Here is a 26,668-nt window from a genome sequence, read left to right on the forward strand (position 1 = left end):
AACCAGACAAGTACTATGGAGTACCTGACTCACACAAATTTATTTTTAAAAATCCTACTGCTGACCCTGAGCTAATTTCTCAAGGGCCTAAAAGGATTAAAGCAACCTCTGCTAAGAATCAAACCCCCTCAGATAGGGATTCCTGAGCACTAGACAGTTGGGGTAAAAAGTCTACACCTCAGATACTCTTGCTATCAGGGCACTAAATTGTCAGTTCCATATGCTAAAATTTCAGCAACATACACTGGAACACCTCAACCAAAAAATAGTCTTCCTTTCCTGCTTGTGCAGAATCTAAAGAATTAAGAGTTAATGGATTCTGCAAGTCAAGTAACTAAACACATCATGCACTATGGTGTTGACGCCCTAGAAGCTTCTTGCAGGGCAGCAATCACTGGTTCTGTCCTTAGAAGGCATGCATGGCTTAAGGAACAGCCCTTGGCAGACCATGTTAAATCTAAATTATTGGATGCACCCTTGCACAAAGACAACTTGTTTGGCACTAAGGCAGAAGAAGTCTTAAAAAGAATGGAATTAAAAGCTAAATCTATGCAGACAGGTCCAGCCACCCAGGTTCAGCAGGCATTGTCCCCTCCAAGCACTGGTTATTTCCTGCTCCCACCAGGTCAGTTCAGCCCAGACCCCGGGGAACCAGACCCCACAGACAGCAGCCACAGGGAATGCAGAGATCTTAAGCAGTGGATTACCTCCACTGCAAAACCAGGGTGTTCTAAGCCATCCCCTTATGGTAAAAACACGCAATGACTCTCCTCCCCCAGCCCCTCCCTCTGCCCACCTCCACTTATCCCTAGGAGGAAAACTCTCCTTTCATGCAAACACGTGGGCCACCATTACCAACGACCACTGGGTTCTCAACATAGTGCCCAGGGATACAAATTTTCTTTCTACACCCTTCCAACTCCAAAAGGGTTCCCAGCTCTACCTCAAAACCAGTGGGCAGAGGTGCAAAAGCAAGCCCTTTCACTGCTTTCCATGAGGGCAGTAGAGAACATTGCTGCAGAGCAGAAAGGCTAAGGTTTCTACTCCAGACATTTTCTGGTACCCAGGAAAGAGGGCACCTGATGCCCCATCCTCGATCTGTCCATTCTACACACCTTCCTGGTGATCCCAAAATTCAAAATGCTCACCCTCCAGCAGCTGCAACCCATGCTCTCCAAGGATGCTTGGTTATCCACCCTAGACCTAAAGGAGGCCTACCTCCACATTCCTATTGGGGAATCATACAGGAAATATCAGGGCAGGATCCCAGCACTTTAAGATGTTCTTCATGTTTGACTGTTGCAGTCATTACATTTGGGTAATCAGCTTGCAGGTTGCCCTCAGTCAGCCTGATTAACAAAGTCTTGGGTCCTGCGTCAGTTGCTGTCCCTTCTTCCATGATGTCAGGTCATCAGGGGTATAAAACATGCAGCCGACGCCATTACATCAGTCTTTCTTGCCATGTGGTGCCCAAAGCAGAAGCAGTTCGCAAGTGCCGGTCGGCTGACTCCTGAAATTTTTGTTTTCGAGTTTCAGAACCGAAGTCTTCAACTTAAAGCGAAGTACCCCATTGGGGAAACTTTTTCTTGCTCCTTACCAGTGTCAGTAAAAGTTAATAATTGCATTACTTGTGGAAAGCAAATACCTCAAGGATTTTTATTTGTATTGTATTCCTTGCCTAGGCCCTGACCACGACGTACATTGCTGTCGGTGTTGTGCTTTATTTAATTAGCGCACTATCCGTCGTCGGTATATTTTTGCCTCTCATTATTTCGGTTCTCTGTTTAATTATCCAGAAAAGTCATCGGTTAGCCATCCAACTACCGGGATTCTGAAAAAACACAAAGATAAAGACAGAGACAGGCTGCCGAGGTCCAAAACTGCAGACGATGCTTCACCTAAGCCAGTCGCCAGTTTGCCGGTACTCGGTGAGGTGCTTTCGCAGCCCCTGATACCCGCTACTTCTGATTCACAGGCCTCTACTGAGACCCATTCAGAGTCCGGTATGCCGCGAGATACTTCAACTATGGAACCTGCGAATGTGTCTACCTTGGATGGGTCCGGAGCCGCTGTGCAGGCACCAGCTTCTGGGGGTGTATTCAGGCCTACTGACTTGCATATTAAATCAATGCCGCCATCATTACTAAGGCCTAAATCTCGATCCCTGTCTAAAAAAATGATGCCCAGGCCACATGCTCAGGCCCCTATATCTAAAAAACAAATGCTAAAAATGGCTGAAGATCTAATAACTCTAATCAGGGGTAGTCAACCCCCCCCCCCCCAAGAGGCCTAGGGCTGAGCTTGATTATGAATCTTCTGATTAGGATTCTGTTTCTTCTGACTCTTCTGATGACCTGGATTTGTCCGTACCTATTTATGAGGATTCTGATGCAGAGGATTATATTCCCTCTGCTTCCCCTCCTGAGGATTTTTCTTTTGGGGAAACCTTACATACTTTACGAGAGCATTTTCACTGGGAAAGCCAGGAATTTTCTGATTCAAAAAAGAGGCTTAGGGATTTCCTTCTTCTACCTCAGCATAGGCCTTTGGCTATACCTCCTGTACTAGACATTGTTGATGATGTTTTCTCAGAATCTAGTTTGGCCTCTGATTCCCTGCCTCCTGCTCCTAGTAAACCTGACAGATACTACAGTGTTCCTGAGTCCCACAAGTTCCTTTTCAAAAATCCTGTTGCAGATCCAGAGACTATTTCTCAGGGGCCCAAGGGTATTAAGGCTTCTACTGCTAAAAATCCTACCCCTTCTGATAGAGACTCCAGGGCGCTGGATAGATGAGGTAATAAGGTTTATACTTCAGCAACCTTGGCAATCAGAGCTTTAAACTGCCAATTTCATATGTTAAAATATCAGCAACATGTCCTTGGACTACTTCAACAGAAAATTATTTTGATTCCTCACTGTGTGGAAAATAAAGATTAACAGGACTTAATGCATTCTGCTGAACAAGGAAAACATACTTTGCAATGTGGTTTTGATTCTTTAGAGGCCTCTTGCAGGGCTGCTGCTACTGGGTCTGTACTTAGAAGGCATGCTTGGCTTAAGGAACAATCTTTGCCTGATCTTGTTAAAGCTAAATTGTTGGATGCTCCTTTCAATCAGGACCGCCTGTTTGGCCACAAGGCTGAAGAAGTTCTTAAAAGGATGGAAGATAAAGCTAAATCTATGCAAACTGTTAAAGATTTTTTTACAAGTGCAGCCTCCTAGATTTAGTAGGCACTGGCCTACTAAGAATTGGTCCTTTCCGGATCTTCTCAAGCCAAACACAGACACAGCAAAAACCTCAGGTTTCAGTCCCAGGGGACTCTCAGAACTAAGCAGTGGGGGACCTCCACTTCCAAATCTGGGAATAACAAGACACTCCCCTATGGTAAACGGTCTCAATGACTTCCGTTTATAATTTCCAAGCACTTATCTTCTGACTGCACCTTTGGGGGGAAAGATTGCTCTTCATGCAAAGAACTGGGAACCCATAACTCAGGACAAATGGGTTTTAAATATAGTGTCCCAGGGATACAGATTTCATTTCCACACATTGCCAACACCAAATGGGTGGCCTGACCTGCCCCCAAATCAGTGGGCAGAGGCTCAAAAACAAGTACTTTCTCTCTTAAGCATGGGGGCTATTCAACTGGTACCGGGGGCTATTCAACTGGTACCAGAAGAGGAAAAGGGACAAGGTGACAAATCATGGTGTCCAATCCTGGACCTGTCTACTCTAAGCACCTTTCTGGAGATTCCAAAATTCAAGATACTGACTCTTCACCAATTACTTCCTGTGCTAGGCAAAGACATCTGGTTGGCAACACTAGATTTAAAAGAAGCATACCTGAACATCCCAATCAGGGAATCTTGCAGAAGATACCTACACTTCAAAGCAGGCTATACGCATTATCAGTTCTCTGCACTGCCCTTTGGCTTGTCTACTGCACCCAGGGTATTTACAAAGTGCCTGGCTCCAGTTATTGCATTTTGCAGGCAAAGAAGTATTCAAATATACCCATACCTGGACGATTGTCTAATTCAGGCAAAAGCCAGGGCATACTTTTGAATTATCTGGTGTTTGTAAAAAGGGTTCTAACTTGTCTGGGGTACACCATAAACAAAAAAAAAAATCACAACTGGTACCCTGTCAACAAATTACATTCCTGGGAGCAAGCTTGAATACAGCTTCCCAGATGGCTTACCTCACACCAGACAAGCAAATTCATTTGATAACCTATTTCAAACAAGTGGCCACAAAAACCCTGCTATCTGCAAAACAAATACTGCAAGCCTTGGGGTTCATGGCCTTCTGTATTCTTCTAATGCCATATGCAAGACTGCATATGAGGAAACTATGGTGGTATCTAAAAAGCCTATGGAGTCTACATTCACACAGCCTAGAAACAACGATTCCTATCATACCTTCCTGCACCTAGAGTTCCTCTGGTGGGCAGAGGCCTGCCACCAAAACAAGGGACTACCTTTCACACTACCCCCTGTCACCCAAACCCTAACAGATGCATCAGGCTATACATGGGGGGCTCACCTGGCAGGGAAGTGCATTCAGGGCAAATGGAACCCAAGTCATACATCTACATATCAATCAAAAAGAAATGTTCGCAGTACAGAATGCTCTGACAGCCTTCAAGGACTACATTCTTCCAGGACAACACCACGGCTATGTGGTACATAAACAAGCAGGGGGGTATGCATTCCTACCCCCTCTGCAGACTAGCCATGGCATTGTGGAAAACAGCCTTGAGCTACCAAGTGCACCTACAAGCTCAATTCCTGCCAGGAAAATTAAATACACTGTCAGATGGACTAAGCAGAAACCTCATGGACCCACATGAGTGGGAACTGGAACCAAGGATTTTCAACATGTTGACAAGCGAATTGGGGAGCCCAGACATAGATCTGTTTACCTCCCCCTGGAATTATCAATTGGACAAGTTTTGGGCAAGGACTCCCCACAAACAAGCCTAGAAAGTGGATGCTCTGTCCTTCAGCTGGAAAAAAACGATCGGTCTATGCCTCCCCCCCCCCCCCCTGCCTCTGCTCTCCAAAGTTTTACTAAAAGTCAAACGGGACAAACCAAGGATGATTCTGATTGCTCCAGACTGGCCACGCCAACACTGGTACCCCCTCCTGCGCAGTGTGTCACAGTTATCTCCATGGCACCTGCCTCAGAGACCCCTTCCCTGCTGTCTCGGCAGGAGAACCAGATTCTGCACCCTCAGCTTCCAACATTGAACCTTGCAGCCTGGCTAATTACTTAAACTCACCCTTATCATCCCTCAGCAAACCTGTGATGGATGTCATCTTAGAGGCAAGGAGGCATAGTACTAGAAAATCCTATGCTGAAAAATGGAAAAGATTCTGTGCCTGGAACCAATCTCAAGGGATGAGCACAGCAGCACCCAATTTACCTCAGATTTTGCAATACTAAACTGAGATGCTTCACAAAGGCCTGTCTTTTTCCTCCATTAAAATCCATGCCTCAGACATTTCAGCTCATTGTAACACAGAACCTCCCCTCTTCTCTCATCCTGTGCTCAAGCAGTACCTCAGAGGGGCCAAAAATTTGAGACCACCCAGGAGAGCTCCAACCCCTGCCTGGGACCTTAACTTTGTTTTGGAGAAACTCACTCTACCTCCTTTCGAGCCAGCTGCTACTGCAGACTTAAAATTTCTTTCTTGAAAACAGCTTTCCTTTTAGCAATCACTTCAGCTAGAAGGATATCTGAATTACAGGCCCTTATGGCAGTGGAACTTTTCATCATCTTTCATGTGGACAGGATGTCACTCAGGACCAATCCATCCTTCATGCCCAAGGTGGTATCCAGTGTGGCTCTTAATCAGTCCATTAATTTGCCAACCTTCTTTCCCAATCCACAGAACAAAGGGGAACAGATTCTACATTCCTTGGATGTGCACAGACAACTTAGATTCTACTTGGACAGGAGTAAACCTCGAAGAAAAACTGAACAACTGCTGGTAGCATTTGCTGCAGGGGCAGAGGGGAAGGCTATTTCAAAACAAGCCATTTCTAAATGGATAAGCCATTGCATTCATTTCTGCTATAAGCACCATGGAAAACCTATCCCCCAGGGGATCAGATCTCACTCCACCAGGGCTGCATCTACTTCTGCAGCCTTTCTCTGGTGTTCCTACCAGAGACATCCTAGAAGCTGCTACCTGGAGTTCTGTACATACTTTCACCAAACATTATCATTTGCCAATTTTTGCTAAGTCCAGAGCTGGCTTTGCCACTGCTGTCTTGCAGGGCCTTATAGCTGGCCCTAATGCTGTATAAATGCCTCCTCCCAACCATAGCGTTGGGAATCTACCCAAATGTAATGACTGCAACAGTAAAACACGAAGAACATAGTACAGTTGTGTACACTTACCATAAAGGTAGATGTTCAAGTGTATTCACTGTTGCAGTCCTGGTTACCCTCCCTCCAGCCCCCTAACTTTTTCTGGCTATACCTGTACTTTCCTTTACTATGCTTAAAAGCCTTTTTGGTGTGGTTGCTTTTTTTTGGAGGTATACCTATGTGTTTTATGTTTATTTTCTCCCCATTAGGGGGGCACCTGACATCTGGGGCAAGAAAAATTGATGTAATGGCATCGGCTGCATGTTTTATACCCCTGAAGACCTGACATCATGGTAGAAGGGACAGCAACTGATGCAGGACCCAAGACTTTGTTAATCAGGTCAACTGAGGGCAACCTGCAAGCAGATTACCCAAATGTAATGACTGCAACAGCGAATACACTTGAACATCTACATTTATGGTAAGTGTACACAACTGTACTTTCTCTGTTTCCCTTCGGCTTATCTACTGCTCCCAGAGTTTTTTCAAAATTTCTGGCTCCCACCATTGCCTTTTGCAGACAAAGAAATATCCAGATTTACCCATACTTAGACGACTGCCTAATTCAGGCAGACAGCCAGGAAAAGCTGCTCAAACACCTGGCCTTTGTAAAGTCCCTACTAACCTTCCTAGGTACACACTCAATGAAATGAAATCCAAACAGGTACCCAACCAAAGGATTATATTCCTGGGAGCAAGCCTGAACACAGCATCTCAGATGGCATTCCTTACACCAGAAAAGCAATACTTCCTGACAGCCTACTTCTCTCAACTAGCCACCAGACCCTAGCTTTCGGGTCCAGCTTTCAAACACCTTCTCTCCCCAAGGGCTCTCCTGATCAAAATAGACAACTTAACTGTGATGTGGTACATCAACAAGCAGATAGGGACTCAGTCCTATGCTCTTTGCAGGTTGGCCATGACCCTTTGGCACACAGCCTCTGCCATGCAACTCCGCCTGTTAGCACAATTCCTACCGGGTTCACTCAAGTATCTGGCGGACCACTTAAGCAGCAATCTTCTGCACCCACACAAGTGGCAGCTCAACAGAAGAACCTTTGCCCTAATAACTCAGAAATGCGGCACCCCGAAGGTCGACCTTTTTGCCTCCCACACCAACCATCAGCTCAGCAAGTTCTGCACCAGGGAGCATCACTGCATGGCTTGGAAAGTGGATTTCCTGGCCTTCCCCTGGGTCAGTCTATCAGTCTATGCTTTTCCTCCACTACCTCTCATCCCCAGGGTACTGCTCAAAATAAAGGAGGAAAAACCAAGGACAAATTTTATAGCTCCAGACTGGCCTCGCCAGCACTGGTACACCTTGCTGAACAGTCTGTCCCCACTGCCACCTTGGCATCTCCCTCCAATTCCAAACCTGTTGGCAGAGGGAAGGGGAATTCCTGCATCCCCAATTGCAGACACTCAGTTTGGCAACTTGGCTTATTCCCTAGCCCCCGATCAATCTGCCAGCCTCAGCAAACAGGTTCTAGATATTATGCATGAGACCAGACTCCCTAGCACTAGGAAGTCTTATGCTGAGAAATGGAAAAGGTTCTGCACCTGGATCCAGGCTAATGGAGCCAATACAGCACAGCCCCCCCCCCCCATCCTGGATTACTTAACTGACCTGCTACACTGTGGACTCTCCTTTTTCTGTACTAAAATTCATGCCTCTGCTATCCCTGCTCATTTTCCCACTGAGCAGCCCCTTTTCTCACACCCTCTGATCAAACAGTTCCTAAGAGGGGCTAGCAAACTGAGGCCACCCAGAAGAGCACCAACCCCAGCTTGGGACCTTAACTTTGTGTTGGAAAAGCCCCCCCCCCTTCGAACCTGCCTCTTCAGCAGAGCTAAAATTTCTCTCCTGGAAGACGGCTTTCCTTCTGGCCATCACTTCAGCCAGAAGGGTCCCTGAGCTGTAAGCACTCATGACTGTGGAACCCTTCATCATAGGTTCATAGGTTCATAGAGTAGTACTAGGCTAACTGCCCTTGCAAGCCATTTTAAGCCTAGCCAATTATCCTTTGTGAGACTCAAACCCTGCACCTTGTGTTTATAATGCAAACACCTTAACCATTAGGCCACCCTCCCAACCATGGACTATATCCACAATCTATTTCAGGCCAGATTTCAGACTTTGTATAATACTGTGGCAGTTTTTACCAGGGTGTTCACCAAAGTACAAATACTCTGTTTTTGTTCTCCTTGATGTCATATCAAGATTTTGCACATCTACTCTTGAAAATTTACAGTATTGGCTATGCAAGTACTGCAGACTCTTGAAAGTTGTTTTAAACTGGTTTGTTACCTAACCCTTGGGATGGCTCTAGAGTATATTTTCAGAACATAACTCTTTATTCCTAACTTCTGCATTGTGGAGTTCTGGATGTTCCTGTTCTTTGCTGTGATATTCCCTATATATATATATATACACATATATATATATATATATATATATATATATATATATATATATATATATATATATATACATATATATATATATATATATAATCATCTTCCATGATAACAGGGTATCCCTCAGGACTAACCCATCCTTTATGCCCAAGGTGGTGTCCAGTGTGGCTCTCAACCAATCCATTCATTTGCCCACCTTTTCCCCTAACCCACAGAACAAGAGGGGAAAGGATCCTGCCCTCTCTGGATGTGCACAGACAGCTCATATTCTATCTAGATAGGATTATGGACTTCTGAAAGTCTGATCAATTGCTATTTAGCTTTGCTGCAGAGGCAGGGGACAAAGCCATCTCCAAACAAACTATCTCCAAATGGATAGCACACTGCATCCATTTCTGCTACAAACAACACGGACAGCCTCCCCCCAAGGGTGTCAGAACTCACTTCACTACAGCTGCCTCCACCTCTGCAGCTTTCCTCAGAGAAATACCCACCAGGGACATCTTGGAGGCTGCCACCTGGACATCCGTTCACACCTTCACCAAACATTACCACCTGCCTATCTTCTCCAAATCTAGGGCAGGGTTTGCCTCTGCAGTCTTGCCAGGCATCCTAGCCAGCTCCCATTTCCTTGACTGCCTCCATCCTTTTCCTCAGCTTTGGGAATCAACCCAAATGTGATGACTGCAACAGTGAAACACCAAGAACATAGTACAGTTGTGTACACTTACCATAAATGTAGATGTTAGAGTGTATTCACTGTTGCATTCCTGGTTTCCCTCCCTCCAGCCCCCTTTCTTCTCTTTCCTTACAAGGGGAATATTGATATTTACTTTTTACTGGTGGGGTTCTTCCACCAGAACCTGGCTCCTAATTGGGGGCTCCTGACAGGTTAGGGCAAGAAAAACTGATGTAATGACGTCGGCTGCCTTACTTTATACTACTGATGACCTGACGTCGGTCCTGAAGTGACAGCAACTGATGCAGAAATACTAATCCTCTGATATTCGGGCCGGCCGAGGGCTACCCTGGCAGGAATAACCCAAATGTGATGACTACAACAGTGAATACACTCAAACATCTACATTTATGGTAAGTGTACACACCTGTACTTTCCTTAGACCTAGATGTCATACATGTAAAATAAAAAAAAAAATAAAAATAAAATAAATGTTCTCATTGTTGTAGACACGTGGTGGTCAAAGGATAGATTACTGTCTGTGTGCCCTCAAGTCCCTGACTGTTAGGTTGGCTCTTAGAGGTATGTTGTCAATATGATAATTACCAGGAGTGGATGACTTCCCAAAGGATACTATTATGCATTTCTTAGCATTTAGGTTTAGTCCATGGCTCTGACTCGTCTGTTTCAGCCCTTCTTGGAAAACAATAGTGGGGGATTTTGACTGCTTCTTATTTGCAGTCATCTTGGTCAACCACAGACCCCTGAGATTGGCCTTGACTTTATATAAGTAAATGCCAAAAGAGAGTGGTCACAAGAACGATCCCTGAGGGACTCTGCTTGTGACTAGCCTCTTTCTAGAGGTGGACTTCCCAATTCTAACTTCATGGGTCCTTTCTGTGAGCCAGCTGGCTATCCACTGGAATGACATAAGGATTTATACCCAACCCCTTGAGTTGGTCAACATTCCCTGAGTGGGCTATTGTCAAATGCCTTGGTCTGGTCAAGGTAGGCAGTGTGAACCATTTTGCTATCATCCGTTGCTCTGGTGACCTTCTCAAAGAAGTCCACCAGGATGAGTAGGCATGACCTGAACTTGATGAAAACAAATTAGGTTAGGTCCAGTGTTGGGACTTTTCCAGTGACATTACTGATCATTTCCATGATGATTCTTACCATGGCTTTGCATATGAGACTAGTGATACATGTGAGTCTGTAGATGATCTTTATGCAGATGGATGACTGTTGCTGTTCTCCACTCATTAGCACAAAGCCTGTTTGGAGGCTGCATTTAAATAGCAATTCCAAAGGGCCAGAAAAGTCGTGCTTCATGCTGTTTAGAAGGCTTCCAGGGATATTGTCTGGGCTCATCAATGCAGTGTTCTTAGGGCAGTTATCTTTGATGGTATTTCCTGAAGGGAGGTTGAGGTGGAGAGAGGGGAAAAGTTAGAGATGAATTTGTTTGACAGTAGGTTTGCTATCTTCTCTGGCTTCACACATTTTTAATTTCTTAAGTTCATAGCTTAGTACCTACCTATGAACCTATCTGCCCGAAGGCATTTATAAGCCTAGCCGGAATGTGTTGGTTTTCGCCGCCCCCTTAGATTAGTTCCCTATGCCTCTGTCCAGCAGAGCCATTGAAGTGATCCCTGGGGTAAACTTTCTGTTTCCCATCCGCTCGTCAAGGTTTCTCTTGAAGAGGGTTAGCGAGGACCTCTGCCTAATGTAGATTGGAATCTTGTTGCAGAGCATGGGAAGTCTCTAGGACAGGAATCTATCCCTCCAGCACATCCTATTTATTATTCTGGTGAGGTTTAGATCCCTGGAGCGTATGGTTCGAGGGAATATGGTTTTCTTTAGGTGGAGCATATCCATCAATTCTGGGTTGGACATGGCGTTGTATGTCAGGCAGAGATCACCTCTGAGTAGGCAGTATGCAACCGAGTACAGCTGGAGTTTCTTCAGTCAAGCTGCATAGGGCATCTGCTTGAGCCCAGTGATCCTCTTGGTGAGGGACTTCTGTGGTTTTCCAGTTGTTGCAGGTGTCTTGTAAGGTACATCCCAAATTGGTGCATTGTACTCTATGATGGGTCTGATAAGTGATGCGTAGAGGGGTCCAATGACCTCTTTCAATCTGGATGCAAACCTTTTTGTGATTGAAGGATTTTCTAACCACTTTGGCAACGTGATTATCAAAGGAGAGGTTACTGTCTACTTGGGTCCCCATATCCCTTATTATGCCTTCCGTATTTAGGGGGCTACCACCTATGTAATAGTTTGTGGGTACTTTGTTTTTTCCAAAGTGGATGACTATGCACTTTTTGGCCTTTAGCTTGAGGCCATGGTTTTGACACCAGGTATCTGTCTCCGTGAGACCCTTTTGGAGGATGTCTGCGTCAGCCGAAGAGTCAGTTATAGCCCCTAGTTTGCAGTCGTCTGCGAACTTGGTCAGCCATAGTCCTCCTGTGCTTGCCTGTACCTCTGAGAAGTGTATGCTGAACAGGAGGGGTCCTAGGACTGAGCCCTGGAGAAGCGCCACTTGTAACCGGTGTAGAGTCAGACCTAGCTCCCGCAACTCTTACCATATGGGGCCTGTCCGTGAGCCAGTTGGCAACCCATCTCGTGACGTAGGGGTATATGTTCAAGCTGGTGAGCTTGCCTATAATACTTGAGTGAAGAATGGTGTTGAAGGCCATTGCAAGGTCTAGATAGGCTGTGTGGACCACCTTTCCCTTGTCTATAGCCTTGGTAACTGTCACAAAAAAGTACAGCAGGTTTAGGAGGCATGATTTGCCCTTAACAAAGCCAAACTGGGTAGGGTCCAGTGTTTGGAGGTTCCCAATGTCTCTGTTAATGAGATCCATGATGATGCGCTCCATAGCTTTGAAGACCAAGCTAGTCAGGCCTATAGGGTGATAGTTCCCGGGGTCCATTGTAGGTCCACCTTTGTGGAGCACATAGCCTGTGGAGAGGCTGAGTTTAAACAATGTGTTTAGGTGAGGGGTTAGTTCATCTTTGAGCTCGTGTAGGACTCAGCCTGGGACACCATCCGGTCCCACTGATGCTGTGATTTTGGCTTTAGAGAGGGCTGCTTTAACCAGAGTGTCTGTGATTTCAGGGGCACTACATTCTTCTGGTATAGCTATGGGCCCTTTTAGGGGTAAGAGTGGGGTGAAGTTTGCACTGAACCTGTCTGCCAGGATGTTGGCTATATCGGTCAGTTGTATTTTGTGCCATTCTGCACTCCAAGCTGATCTGAGAATTGCCACTTTGATTCTTGACATAGCTAAAGAATGCCTTGTGGTTATCTTTGGAGTCCATGGCAATTTTTCTTTCGAAGCTCACCTTGGATGATTTTATGAGGGAACGTAGTTTCTTGCTGATACTGATCAGGGATGTCTTCCCTTCTTAGGATTTTACTCTTTTCTCTGCTAGTTTCCTCCTTCTATTGTATAGCTTGTTTATGGCAGGGGTCCACCAGACTGGTTTCCTTTTCTTGGAGGAGTGAGTCTTGATTTTGTTTGGGATAGCACGATCCATGCATTCTTGTAGGTGCCCATAGAGTGCATTAGTAATGGATTTTGCAGCTTGGACAGCATTACCTTTAGCATGGGGGCTTTAAAACTTCCCACCTCGGTCTTAAGTACAGTGAAGTTTGCTTTTGAAAAGTTTTTCACAGTGGTTTCTTTGACCAGGGGTGGTGGCAGAATGTGGATATCCAGAGTGATTACTTTATGGTCAGGTCTAACCAATGAGGGGTTGACGTCCGATGTGGAACACCGGTTGCCCATGTTTGTGATGACCAGGTCCAGTATGTTGTCACCTCTGGTGGGGGTGTTGACCAGTTGATCCAGGGCGTTTGAGTTTACAAATTCTAGGAATTGTTGGGCAAGGGAGTTTGTACTTGAGTAGTTCTCCCAGTTAATGTTTGGGTAATTGAAATCACCCACTATCAGGGTGTTTGGTAGGACCTTTATGTTTCCCAGTGTTTCCAGGAATGTGGAGTGGGGGTCCTGGGACATGGTGGGTGATCTGTAGCAAGCTATAATTTGAATAGCAGTTTTGCCCATTGTTAGTTGTACGTGGATGATCTCTGAAGCATCGTGCTGTGCCACTAAACTGGAGGTGTGGGTATCCTTGATGACTATGGATACTCCCCCGCCTTTTGTATTTCGGTCTGGGTTTTGTGGCCAAAATGTATGGTATAAGTTGTAGCCTGGTAGTGCTGCGGTGCTCTCTGGAGCCTTAAACCAGGTTTCTGTTACTGCACATATATCGATTTTCTCCATACTGAGGAGTGCCTCGAGTGCATGCATTTTGAGGTTTAGACTTCTAGCATTGAGTAGCATTACCCTCAGTTTTTTTGTTACTTGCGCTATTTATGATGGTGGGTTTGTCTTTTCAGCCTTGCCTAAAAAGGCACTATGGAGGTGGCAAGAGCCTTGGCCAGTATTCGAAAGCCTAAAGGTGACCGGTGCAAGCCGTCTCTAGCGAAGGTGCAAGCCATCTCTAGCGAAGCAGTGTGGCTTGTTGAGCATGTCATCCCAGGCTGACAGACACTGGATCCCCTTTGAATGATACCAGAAGCTTAGCCAGTTGTTGAAATTGATAATTCTTTCTCTATACCATGGTATCATTCTTGGTGAGGGCAGGATGCTACTCACGGTCAGGGTCATACCGGCCTGGGCTACCTGATCAGAGAGGTCCTCCATGTCTCTTTTCATGTAGTCCAGGGAGGTATGGCTCAGGTCATTCACACCAGCATGGGCAATGACAGAGTCATATTTGTACTTGTTCTGGAGTGACCTGAGTGCTTGTATTATGTGACGGATCCTGGCACCCGACAGGCAGCAAACAGTAACCTTCTCCTTGTTCAGCCTAGTGAGTGGGACGTCAGTGTGCCTGACTAGAGTCACCTATTACTAGTGTGTTGAGTATGCTATTTTGCCTTAAGGGCTGTGATTGCATGGCACACTGGTTTTGTGAAGTATGTGCTTCATGGTTTGTGTTGGGGGGTGGATGTTGCTTGGATGTCTGCTTTGGATGTCTCTGTTGCTTTTGTAGTTTTTTATTTAGAGCCTCCGAATATGTTTTAGTGTATTTATGTGTGTTTTTTGCCAGTGCTAGTTTCATAGGTCTATGCGAGACTGGTGGTGTGATGCAAGTAATTCCCTTCTCCTCTTGACTGCCTGGTCCAGTCTTGGGTTGAGAGAGCTTAGCCTCTAGTTTGGCTGTATAATTGCGTCTCTCGCATGTATTAGTGTTTGGTGGAAGGAGGAGAGGGTTGTCTGTGTACATGAGGCAATTGTAATATTGCCTCAAAATGCCCAGATTCACCAGTTGGACCGGAGAGTACACCTGAAACTGTCCTTTGGACATGCCTGGATAGGTACAGTGAACTGTTTTACTGATTGGCTAGTAAGGTCGAATAGAGAACCTTGTCCTTCTCTGCAGTATAGGGGGTCTAGTGCTAAGGTCTGTTAGTGCTTGCTATGAATTTTGAGCAAGTGCTGGGATGAGAAGTGAATGGTTTGAGTGCTTAAGTTGAAAGTTTGTCTAGTTCCAAGGGAAAAATTGAAGAGTTGACTTTGTGGAGCCAGGAAAAGTTATACCCTAGCTAACTGGCGCTGCCTGGCACGCAAAACTGCGCAAATGCGGGTTTTATAACAGGGAAATTAAAGAGAGGAAATTAGCCCAAAATGGCCAATAAACTACTAATTTTAGGGCTGAAACCACTCCTCCAGGGACATATAGGCTGCTCAAAGCTCCCTCTCTCACAGTGAACAGAGAAACTTTCTTCTATCCAAGTAAGGTGTGGGCAAACACAGAAACTTGTAACACAGCCCTGAATTCAGCACTAACCTGAAAACTGGACTATACTAGCTTAGAAAAGCTCCAAGTCTTTGGGTTTCTAATACCATGACAGGAATGGACCCCATTCCTAAGTCAAAGTATGGTTAAAGTTCATAAAATTAGTATTGTTTCAGTCTTTGATGTTAGCCAGAAGTGATCTTTGCAGCACTTGCAATGTGCCCAGTAATGACTCCTGCAATTTGCACAGGGTTACATGCATCAGTAACATACGATTGCAAATTCCTTTTTATAAGACCCATTGCTTCTACTACTACTGGAACTATCTAGGTATCCATATTGCCCTCATTTCTGCCAGCAAATCCTGGTATTTTATGACTTTGTCTCTTTGTACATAAGATACTGGAGTCACTGTTTTGTAGCAGTTTCAATGGTCAATGCTACTTTTTTCTTCTTTTCACAGACTACTATATTTGGATTTCTCGTATCTGTTTTTTGAAGTGTTAGTTCATCTCTCCTTAACCATTTCTGCATTCAATCCTGATCAACATGATGTTATTCCAAGAGTTTTCTTTACTTGCAGCTGTATTTATGCATTTTCCACATTTCTTGCCTTCTCATCTGATCCTTCACCTTATATTCTTTTTTTTGTTTTTTCCCACATTCAGTTGCTGCCTGATTTTTGTCTACTTCTGGTTTGATTTCCATTCCCATTTGATGCTGATATGCTTCTGCTAAACTAAGCAGGGAAGTCCTCTTAGATTTATTCTCCTCCTGTTTCAAAACTTTCACAACATTTGGGTCTTGTGAGGTCGGCAGATATATGTATGCAGTGCCACGATTGCAGATCTGTACATGTAATCAGTTTTGAGAAGGGCTGTACCTCCTTCAGAACAGGGAATATATAGTCTTGGTGTGCAGTGATTTTTATAAATCATTTGAGCATGAAGCATCCTTCTTTTTTTCCTGCCCAACATATCCAACACCTTTTAAGGTCAGTCAGTCACTCCAAACTGTAAGTTAGGACAGGAAGAGCAAACTGGTTTATAGCTTGGACTTTTGTTCCTAGATGACAACACTGTTTTCAGTATTAATTTAAGTCTTCAAAAGTATTCCTTACTAAGTTTTGTTTGCATTTGTTCATGTTTTATTGTTAATCCTTCATCAATTCCCAAGTATTTATACACTCCTCCTTGCTCAAGTTCTTTTATATCACATTCTTGTCCCAAACTGTTTTCTTGGTGCTCTAGTTTTCCTGATTTAAAGGTTGCTTTTGCAAATTTATCAAGACCAAATGACATTCTTATGTCATCCTGAAAAAGTTTTGAGTTTGCTGTTGTGCTTTCAGTTCCTCATCTGATAAACTTAAATCATACACAGAAAGGTTCAGTTCAATTAGCAATGAGCTGTGCACACAATTGTGTTTTAGGTGCAGACATAGCTAAAGAATTGACTGTCCTTGGCCTAGGAGAACCAAATTTAACTCAAGTTTTGCTTTGATAGACCATTTTTTCTCTGAGTTTCTTTAGTTTGAAAGTGCTAAACCTCCTAATTTTTGCCGTGATTTTCTTCCTTCTGCTATTGACCATTTTGATGTTGTTGAGTCCACCAGGGTGGCTTGCTTTTTTAGTTCTGTACTTATTCCTGTTGTGTACAGCTGCCTCTGTGCAGCTATTAATGTTGTGTACAGCTGCCTCTGTGCAGCTATTAACATACTTGTATAGGGTATCCGTTGTCAGTTCTGCATAGGCAGCAGTGTTCTCAGGGTTTATGGAGGCTTGACATTTTTCCAGGTTATCACTTAGTAGTAAGAAGTTAGCCTGATATTAGTTCCTGAACATTCCACTTTCAGCTGGGGGTTCCAGGTTTTGTTTTTACTTCAAAGGAGACTGTTTTGTGGTCTTACCTTACCAGAGAGTACATTTATACTAGGGGTGTGCAGCACCCTCCAGTCTTAGTGAGGATCAGATCCAGTATGTTTGTGGCCCTTGTAGGCATAATGACATTATGGTCCAGGGTGTTTGTGTGTACAAAATGCAGGAATCTCTTTGCATGCCTCTTTCCGTATGAATAGTGGGGTAATTAAAGTTGTCTGTGAATATGGTATTGGGTTCGATGATGATTTAAATAGATGCATAGTTTTCCTAGGTCATAGAGGGGGACCTATAGCTTGAAAGGAAAGGAAGTGGTATGGGATTTTACCTATGGTGATTTGGATTTGGAAAAGCTGAAGTGCGTTGCCTTGTTTGACTAGCCTTGAGGTATATGTGTGTATATATATATATATATATATATATATATATATATATATATATATATATTTTTTTTTTTTTTTTTTTTTTCTTTTTGACTAAACTCAAGACACCTCTACCTTTAGTCCATGTGTGTATAGTAGCTGGTTGAAATGTAAAGAAGGCATTATAGCCTTCCACTGCTGGTGTTCTCTCCGCAGCTGTGTCTGTGACAGCACAGATGTCAACATTCTGTATGGTAAAGACAGCCTTTAAGGAGTGGAGTTTCTTGTTTAGACTCCTAGAATTTAGCAGTAATACCTTTAGATTTTCTTGGTTTTGATTTGTTATGCTGGAAGTACTTTCAGTTTTGCATTGCCTAAGAAAGGCATTATGGGGAGTGTTTTAGCTAATATTCAAAAGCCTGGAGAGGAGGAGTGCAGACCATCTGTGGCAAAGCAGCGTGGTCTGTTGACCTTCTCCTCCCATGCTGACACATATTGCACCCCCTTAGAGTGACACCAGAAACTGTCACTTATTAAAGCCAGTTACCTTCTGTCTATATTGTGATATCATCCTTGGAGAAGGTAAAATGCTGCTCAGTGCTAGGCTCATACCAGCCTGGGAAACACATATCAAAAACTCCATGATGTCTCTCTTCATATAGTGCAGGGAGGTACATTTCAGATTGTTTGGACCCACATTGACTGAGTCATACTGGTACTTGTGGTCCAGTATGACTCAAGTCAGTGTGGGTCATACTGCACCACAAGTACCAGTATGACTCTGTCAATGTGGGTAATACTGGACCACAAGTACCAGTATGACTCGGTCAATGTGGGTCATACTGGACCATAAGTACCAGTATGACTTAGTCAATGTGGGTCATACATATCAAGAAATCCATGATCTTCGTATAGTGCAGGGAGGTACATTTCAGATTGTTTGGACCCACATTGACTGAGTCATACTGGTACTTGTGGTCCAGTTACATGAGTGTGTCCAAAATGTGGTGGATCCTCTCCCCTAATAAGTAGCAAATCATGACTTTTTCTCCCTTACTTAGCCTAGTGAGAAGGGCATCAGTATGTTTCACAGTGGAGTCTCCAGTGACCAGAATGTTGGACTGTGTGGTGGCTTACCTATGGTCTTAGAAGTAGAGGCTCTGTGAGATGTGGGTGTTGATTTGACAGAATGCATTTGGGGTTGCTGACATTATTTGCTATGTGTATTCATCAAGGAGGTCTTTGGGGTTTAGGATGTTTACATTTAAGTGCCTCAGCATGTGTGGGTCTGTGTGTCTGCTTTGTACTGTGCGTGATGGATGCAGCGTGTGTACTAATGACAACCTAATTGACATTAGGAGTGCTTTTATGTGAGAGCTTTGTCTCCATTGCCATTGTGTAAATATATCTTTCACTTACCTTATCAGTTTTCTTGAGAATTTTCTGGTAGTCGGGAAGCATGAGGCAATTTCTCCATTGCTTCAGAATGCCCATAGCCACCAAGCTGGTAATGGAGATAGTGGAAAAGTTCATATCCATGGCAACAGGCCCATTTTTATTGATTAGACAGTTGTGGTGAGAATATAAAATATTGTCAGGAGTATCTGATTTGCAAATCTGGGGGCAGTACTTGTCACTGCAAGTTAGTTGCCCTCTGAGCAATTAGTTGTTGGTGAAATTTCAGGGGTGCTTTTACAGGAAAAATGTCATCTCAAGGTGCCTGTAATCTGTACAGAGAACTGCCAAACACTTGAGTGGAATCTACTAAAGCAGACTGTGATGATTTATGGGTGAAGTCTTAAGAGAGATATTCTAAAGTTAGGTTAGACAGCAGCTAATCCATGCAGTACATGCTGAAAAGAAAATTAACTTTGTCAATAATAATAAATGCATTAGCATACGCCATGATATGTGGTACCTTACTAGCCCTGACAGTGGCCCCTTGAAAACTGTAGAGTTCTTATAATACTTTAGGGTCTCTCTAGACCCATCACTTTCAATTCACACCCAGGAATTCAGAAAAAAATTATATCGGTGCTTGGAAATGCAACATTTCCAACCTAATAAAAAACAAGGGATGTTTGCTTATATCGTCCATTCTAGAGTACCCCATTCCTAGCACTGATGCCACCTGTCCCAGAAACTTGTTAAAATTGCAAACAATGAAGCCAGTGTTGTAATACAGAAGGATAAAGCCTTAACTGAGGACACAGGTTTGATTAGTGACTCAAGTGCCTGAGGTAGTGACAAGGAGGGATGGGCGTGATGATCCCGGGGGAAGGGTGTCCTTCGAAGTCTCTCCCTATGGGGTGACATAGTTCACAGAGTGGAGCATCTCTCAGGTGTTATTAACAAATGGGGTAAACAAGGGTAGATTATAATGTAACCCTTCCTCATAACCCCCCTCAGTAGTAGAAGACGTTGCCCATACTACCCCCCAGAATGCCCGTAAGACCCACTCTGGCTCCAGCTTGCTCTGAGAAAATGTCCAGAGGGGATAAAGGAGGAGCAGGTAGACCTGGAGTTGGATGGGGACAGTAAGCTAGCTGGAAAGGATGAAGTAACATGGGGAGAGGAAAAAATTCCAAACTGAGCACAATCGCATCTGGTATTTTATTGTTGGAGCAGGCAGGAAGCTCCCTCAAATAAAGCAGGCAAGCTCTCTTCACATTTTATTTATTTTGATATTTGTTAACTGGTTATGTCTGACTGAGGATGAGCCCTTTTTCAGTGGAGGCCCAGGAGAAAAGCTCCACACAGAACAGTTTACATGGCAAGTGTAACCTAAGGTAAAAAAAAAAATGGCAAATACATGACAGGTCATACCAGAAAACTACAAGTACATGAAAGACAGTAAGTGCACTAAATAGTGAATCTATAGCTCTGTAAATCTAAGTGTATAGTAGGTAACCAAATAACACAAAATACAGAGCAGAATCTCAGAATCAGTACAAAGTATATCAATCAGCAAGCATAGCTGTAAATGAGTGTATATGACTTCTGGTCATATGTATGGCTCCGTAACAAAATCAGAGATGCCGTACACATTAAAAAACAGTCTGCTAACCATAGAGTGAAGAAATATATTTTTTTATTTAACATTTGTTTACTGGGATAGTCCGACTCGGTTGGCAGCCCGTTTTCAGCAGAGGCCTGGGGAGAAAAGCTTCACAATAATTAACAGTAAAGTAAAGTAGAAAAATATGAAATAAAAAAAAAAAAAACACTATGTGGAGAGTTGACACAGGTGGCATGTAAGGAGGTACATAAGTGGCATTAAAAAGTAGGAAGTTAAGGGGGGGAGAAAGAGAAATAAAGGAAGAGTAGTGGCAGAGTAAGGGAAGGATAGGAAGGAAGTTAAATATGGGGAGGTAAGAGAGTGGACTAATAGTGAAACATAAGGGTTGCAGAGAATGGGGGGTGAAGGGATGAGAGTTGGGTAGAATTTGCATTTGCAAAGACTAACTCAAACTTGTTGGTATAGTACTGTGTAGGGTCCTCTTCTCGCACGGATACATACCGACTCATCTATGTTAAATACTACTGCAGATTTCTCAGATCTTCAGACACAACTCTGTAACATTTGTCATTCCAGTTTGTCTATGATGGGTGCTAGGCTTGGAACTCATTCCCTAGCACTATTTGTCAGCTTCGAGCCATTGTTTCCTTCACCAAGTGGCCTAAACTGTATCTCCAGCAGCGAAGTAAATTTATGTGTACTGGATTTGTTACTTAAGTGGCCAACTTTTTTTCTTCTTTAATTTATTCTCTAAGAGACAGCACTCATTTGAGCTTTTGAGCATGCTCTGTATTTGTCTGGAATTATGTCAAGCATTTCCTTATACTGCCCATTGCACACTGTCTTTTTAGCTGCTTGTATATCATTGTATCCTTATCTAGTTTTTTTTTGTCTGAAAGGGGCATCGGTGATGCATTTCACCTACTTGCTAAATAAATGAAATACAATAAAGGTGATTCAAAGAGAGGGAAAAACCAAATCACAAAGCTAGTTTTTAAAAGCTGGTAGAGCTATACTTCTAATGTGTTTACCAGACTATATATTTTTCACAAAATGGATTGTGCATGCCTGTGTTTGTGTGTGCATGGGTATGTGTGTGTGTGTATCTGCTCATGCACTTGTATGCAGGTACATATGTACGTACATATTACATGTATACACACCTACACATAGACACATTCTGCACCATGAATTGAAGGGCTCATTACTGAAAAATTAAAGGCACATCCAGCTTCCTCACAAATGAATGTTATAGCCGGCATAAATCAGTAGAAATAAATGGGAGAAAATGTGCGGCAGCAACATTTAATATGGAAAATTCCATAAAATGAAGAGCAAGCAATTTGTTATACTCTCTGTACACAAAGACAATTGTGTACATGCCTGTGTTTGAGGGATATGTTACTGAAATGCATTCCTTTTGGAAATGCATGCTTTGCTGTGAGTAGAAGGCAGACAGTCTGACATTGCAAATAAAATTGCGCACAAATACAATTACTGCTTTTCAGGTTGTCTGTGCCCTTTAATATATCTGTAGTCTTAGTCAGGAGATTTTTTTGCAAAAGTATACACCTGACCCAAATCTTTAAAAAAAATAGGTAGATTTGGAAAAGAGTGAATGTGCTGGCAGTTGATAAAATGATTGCATACTAATAATGTCTTTTTTGCCTTTAGCAACAGTTGAATCCTGCCATCACATTTCAGATTATACTGCTGAACAGTTTCACTGAGAAAAATACACAATGTCTGAACGCTTCAAAGATATTTTGTCTGAATCAAAGGATGCCTTGGTGACAGTGATGGAGGCCTTCTTGGATGAGCCAAGCATAATGGTTTGTGCTGTGGGAATGGTGTTCCCCATTGTAGAGCTGGCAATTCCTTTTATAAAGCTTGTCCTCTGTAATGAGGAGAGCAGTGAAGTGAAATACATGAAAGAGCAGTTCCAGATGGTCCGTGATCAGCTTGAAGATGTCGCTGATCAGATTGCTGATATAAACAAAGCACTGAAAAAGAAAGATATTGACACAGAGTTTTTTAAGATAGAAGAAAATCTCCTGTTTCTTTTTGAAAAGTACATGGATATCATAGATTCAAAACCAAAGTTTCAGGAAGGGAAGAAAGTACAATTTGTTGAAGATTATGAAGCATTTCCTGCAGATAAGGATCTGCATGAACTATATGAAGCAGTAATGGGGAACACAGCATTTGGGAGCTCTATCCTTGACTTTGCAATGGAATATACAGAAAAACATCGTCGAGCTTTGGAGAAGTATTTTGCCCGCCTTCTGAAGCTTTTCTATCTGGGTTTGGTTATTGTGATTGGATACAAAGCTATCAAGGAAGAAAACAGTGAAAAATTTAAAATGCAATGGAAAGAAAAAATGCATGACGTTGAGACAAAAATGAAATCATTAATAGATGAATGTATTGACAAATTTCCAGAGCAAGCACGGATTGATATTCTAAAAGAGTGTCTTAGACAAGAAGGTGGCAAAAGTAACTGTGAACTAGCAGCTTTAATCCTAGGGGCAGTGAAGGAAAAGTATGACTGGGTTAGCTGGTCAGTTCAAGTTTTTGACCAGCAGCAGTCATCTAAATTTACAATATTACCTAAGAAAGGTGAATATCATGCCCACAGTGAGAAAAACTCTTTAGACTTTGATGATTTTAGTAAAAGGCATGTTGTTGTTTCCTACAGCAGTGACCCCAAGCCTGTTGATGCAGCTCGGATCCAGCATTTTATAAATGAGCTAGTGGTTTCGGATACAAAATGTGAAATGAGCAGAGCTGTTGCATTCATTGCTCACAATTTACCAGGACATGTAATACATATTGTAAAAGAAAGTAAGAAGTTTGAATGTTCCCATAACTTTCCAAAAGACAGTCATTTCCTTGGGGTTTATCAAAAGTCTCAGATTTGTGTGCATTCAGAATAATTTGCAAATGCTATCTTGATGTCTCTTTGTAATCATACATGTACATTACTGTCTACCTCTGCCATTGTAGTTCTGCTTTTTTATATCTTCCCACACCCCGTGACATCAATCAACATAAGTTTGCTTATTGATCACTTTCTTATACACTCCCTGTAGTGATGAAGACTGCGGGACAGAACATACTGACCCTACAGTGGGATATCTGGCGAACGTTTTGCAAATGCCCTACCCACTAGTTCCCCCATTGCTATCTGCTTAATATGCAGTGCCCTCAGTACAGAATGCAGACATATTCCCATCCTCACCAATGCCATCCTTCAGCAAACTTTCTGACTGAATTTCATAACTTTTTAGAGGATATGGCCAGAATGAGCTCTAGAGAGAGAATGAGAGAGAGAGCAGGAGAAGGATAGTTGCCAGATGCACAGGTGCTTGCCCCCGGCCATTGCTTCTACAAATAAAACCATCAAGATCGAGTTACCAGCAAGGAGGCCAGAATTCTCTACCAGCATGACTTGGGGATGTTGCTGTCATTAGTCAGATCACTTGTGTAATACATGCTGGAACCGTCTCCTAGGATGGCACTGACCTACAAGATATAAATGAATGCAGTAACATCTAAAATGCCAAACTTGGTGAACTCTAGAAAAAAAAAAAATAGCACAAATATATTGTGTATTATAAAATGGACTACATCATTATGCAATTTCTTATTATACTTCCCAACTTGGGGAAGTCTAATATAATGCTGATATTTGAGATATCAGTAAGACTTATTTATATATGTCAGTATTGGAATTTGTATATAGAGTGAATTCTAATGAATGTCATGCTGACGAAGTTTCATTAGCTGTGTCAGAAAGCTGGACGTATGCTCCTAGGACAGTACTCACTAAAAACAGCAGTAAATATATTGATACAAGTTTCTGATATTGTTCTTATTAATAATGCATACTTTCCAAATTAACATTGCTGTGTTTAGACTGTAAATGTAATGACTGCAATTTATTTGTGATAACTGGAGAACATGATTAGTAGGGCAGTGTTTTAGTCAAGTGGCTGACCTCTGCCTTACAGGTCCAGAGTTCACTCCTAATCCCCACTCTTTGAAGAGGTTGCATGTTCTCAGTGTGTTGGTACATATTTTTTCTGGGTACTTCAGTTTCCTTCCACCTTACAGAACATGCTGATTTATTTGTTACTACAAATTGTCATATATTGCATTTACCTTGGTTTGTGGCCTGGTTAGTGGCTGAAAAAGTCCATGATGAAAATATCACATACATGGTAAACAAATGAATATGATGGACAAGAATAACAACTTTTTCAGTGCTGTTTTTGTAACATATTGAGTGGCAGTGGCCTAGAGGTGGCAGAAAAAAATTTTCAGAAGCATGCTTCTTTTTCTTTTTCAGTAGCTTAAAGGAGATGTCGCTGTTATTAGTCAGATCACTTTTGTAATACATGCTGGAACCATCTCATAGGATGGCAGTGACGTACCAAATATAAATAATTTCACTGTGACCTAACAAAAGTAGTGAGTCATGCACTGTGCACTGCAGCATTTACACTTGCATAAAGCAAATGAGATTTATAATTGATAATCCTAATTTGAACTTCTTGAATAGCTGCATCGTGGTTTTCCAAAAACGGAGTTACTATAGCGAATGCTAAATGTCATTTTTATTTAAATAAAATGGTTAGAATTTTACAGCTGGCATATGTGCATGAACTACTGCTTGAATTTAAATTATTAATTTCTGCCATTTTGTGCCACAACATTTAAAGTATTGCAGTGTTTACTTTTTGCAGAAGAACAAGGTTTAATTTTAATGTAATCGCAGTATGGTTTGTGTTTGATACTGTTTGTTTCCCTAAAAGGATTTATATGAACACTTTTAAACTGAATGCTTTGAATGCTTTGAGAATTTTGTAGTTTATCAGTTTTTAATGGCCATTCTGACTTTGACTATGCCTACAGAGGGTAATACATTGAAAATGCTGTCAGATGTTCATATTGTATTCACTGTAGAAGACATTTTGATGTTTAACTGTATAGTACACATTGTGTGAACTATTTTTATTGTTTTAGTTGTAATGTTATAATATAAAAGTTATAACAAGAAAGTATGGTATTTACTAAATTTATTATCCAGGGCATGTCATGTACGAGTTTGCTGTTGCCCAAATAGTAAAAAACACTGTGGTGTAATATCTTTCTAGGCCTTCAGGTGGTCACTACCAATGCAGCACTATAATCCATAAAACAGACTGAAACCTTAAAAACAATTATCAGAACATGTGCTACAGAACTCCGCTATAGACTTCACTAAGTTTGGTATTTTATATGTTACTGCATTTAGTTACTCTATGTACAAACTTTCTTCTTATGTCTGTCTTTTCATATGTGCCTGTTTTCATATGTGGGGGTAGCTAATATATTTCTAGTTATATATTGTCACCTCTGGCTCAAATATGATTGTTATACTTATGCAATGTCAATTTATTACAAATATAAGCTGGCCATCCTTTTTATTTGTAACTTTGTACATAACGTGTAATTCACCTCTTACATAAACCAAATGTAATACACTGTAAAATGTTTGTAATGTATATAGGATACCCTTTGACTGTTTTTATGAGAGTTTTGGAGAAATATATTTGGACAGTTGGGTCCACACTGCATCTTATGAATATCATTCTACCCTTAGCCCTTAACGACATGCATGTATGTCAACACTGATATTGCCTGGGTCATTTTAGTTTGCAGGTGCTTACACTTTGATGTTTCTAGCAAAATATATTGTCTGTTTTGTGCAGAAATAGAGGCAAGCAGACATCTGTATTTTTTTTCCTTCTGGCTTAATGTCGTCACAAAACTGATACATATTGCAAATATATATTCTTGTCAACCCAGAACAGAGTTAATATACTCAGAGCTGTCATTAACCAAATGTAATAAATCTTGAAAAAGGCATTTCAGTGTGATATTTTTTTCAAGAGTGCATTTGGTGCATACATATCTGAGGTAGTACCTCAAACACACTGAAACACACTGATAACTGCAGTTGTAACAGTGTCAGGAGATTTGCGGCACAAACTACACATTAAGGTTCACTGTTGTTTTATTCTACCATTTCACTCTTAAGGTGATCTGCATGCAAGTCAGTGTTGCAAATAGCCAGAT

General features: G+C 42.3%; 1 protein-coding gene across 2 annotated transcripts in view; it reads left to right on the plus strand.

Annotated features, from left to right (window-relative positions):
* LOC122794188 overlaps positions 1–26,458 on the plus strand; it is a 125,595-nt gene extending 99,137 nt beyond the window's left edge. For both annotated transcript variants that reach the window (XM_044062401.1, XM_044062402.1), the window contains one exon: positions 22,220–26,458. In XM_044062401.1, coding sequence (XP_043918336.1) covers positions 22,288–23,481 — 1,194 coding nt within the window. In that variant the 5' untranslated portion in view covers positions 22,220–22,287 and the 3' untranslated portion in view covers positions 23,482–26,458. The remainder of the gene's footprint in view (positions 1–22,219) is intronic.
* Positions 26,459–26,668: the final 210 nt, after the last annotated feature.

This window comes from Protopterus annectens, chromosome 2.part1 (genome assembly GCF_019279795.1).
Source record: "Protopterus annectens isolate FY-2018-M chromosome 2.part1, PAN1.0, whole genome shotgun sequence".
In the NCBI taxonomy this organism is placed as follows: Eukaryota; Metazoa; Chordata; order Ceratodontiformes; family Protopteridae; genus Protopterus; species Protopterus annectens.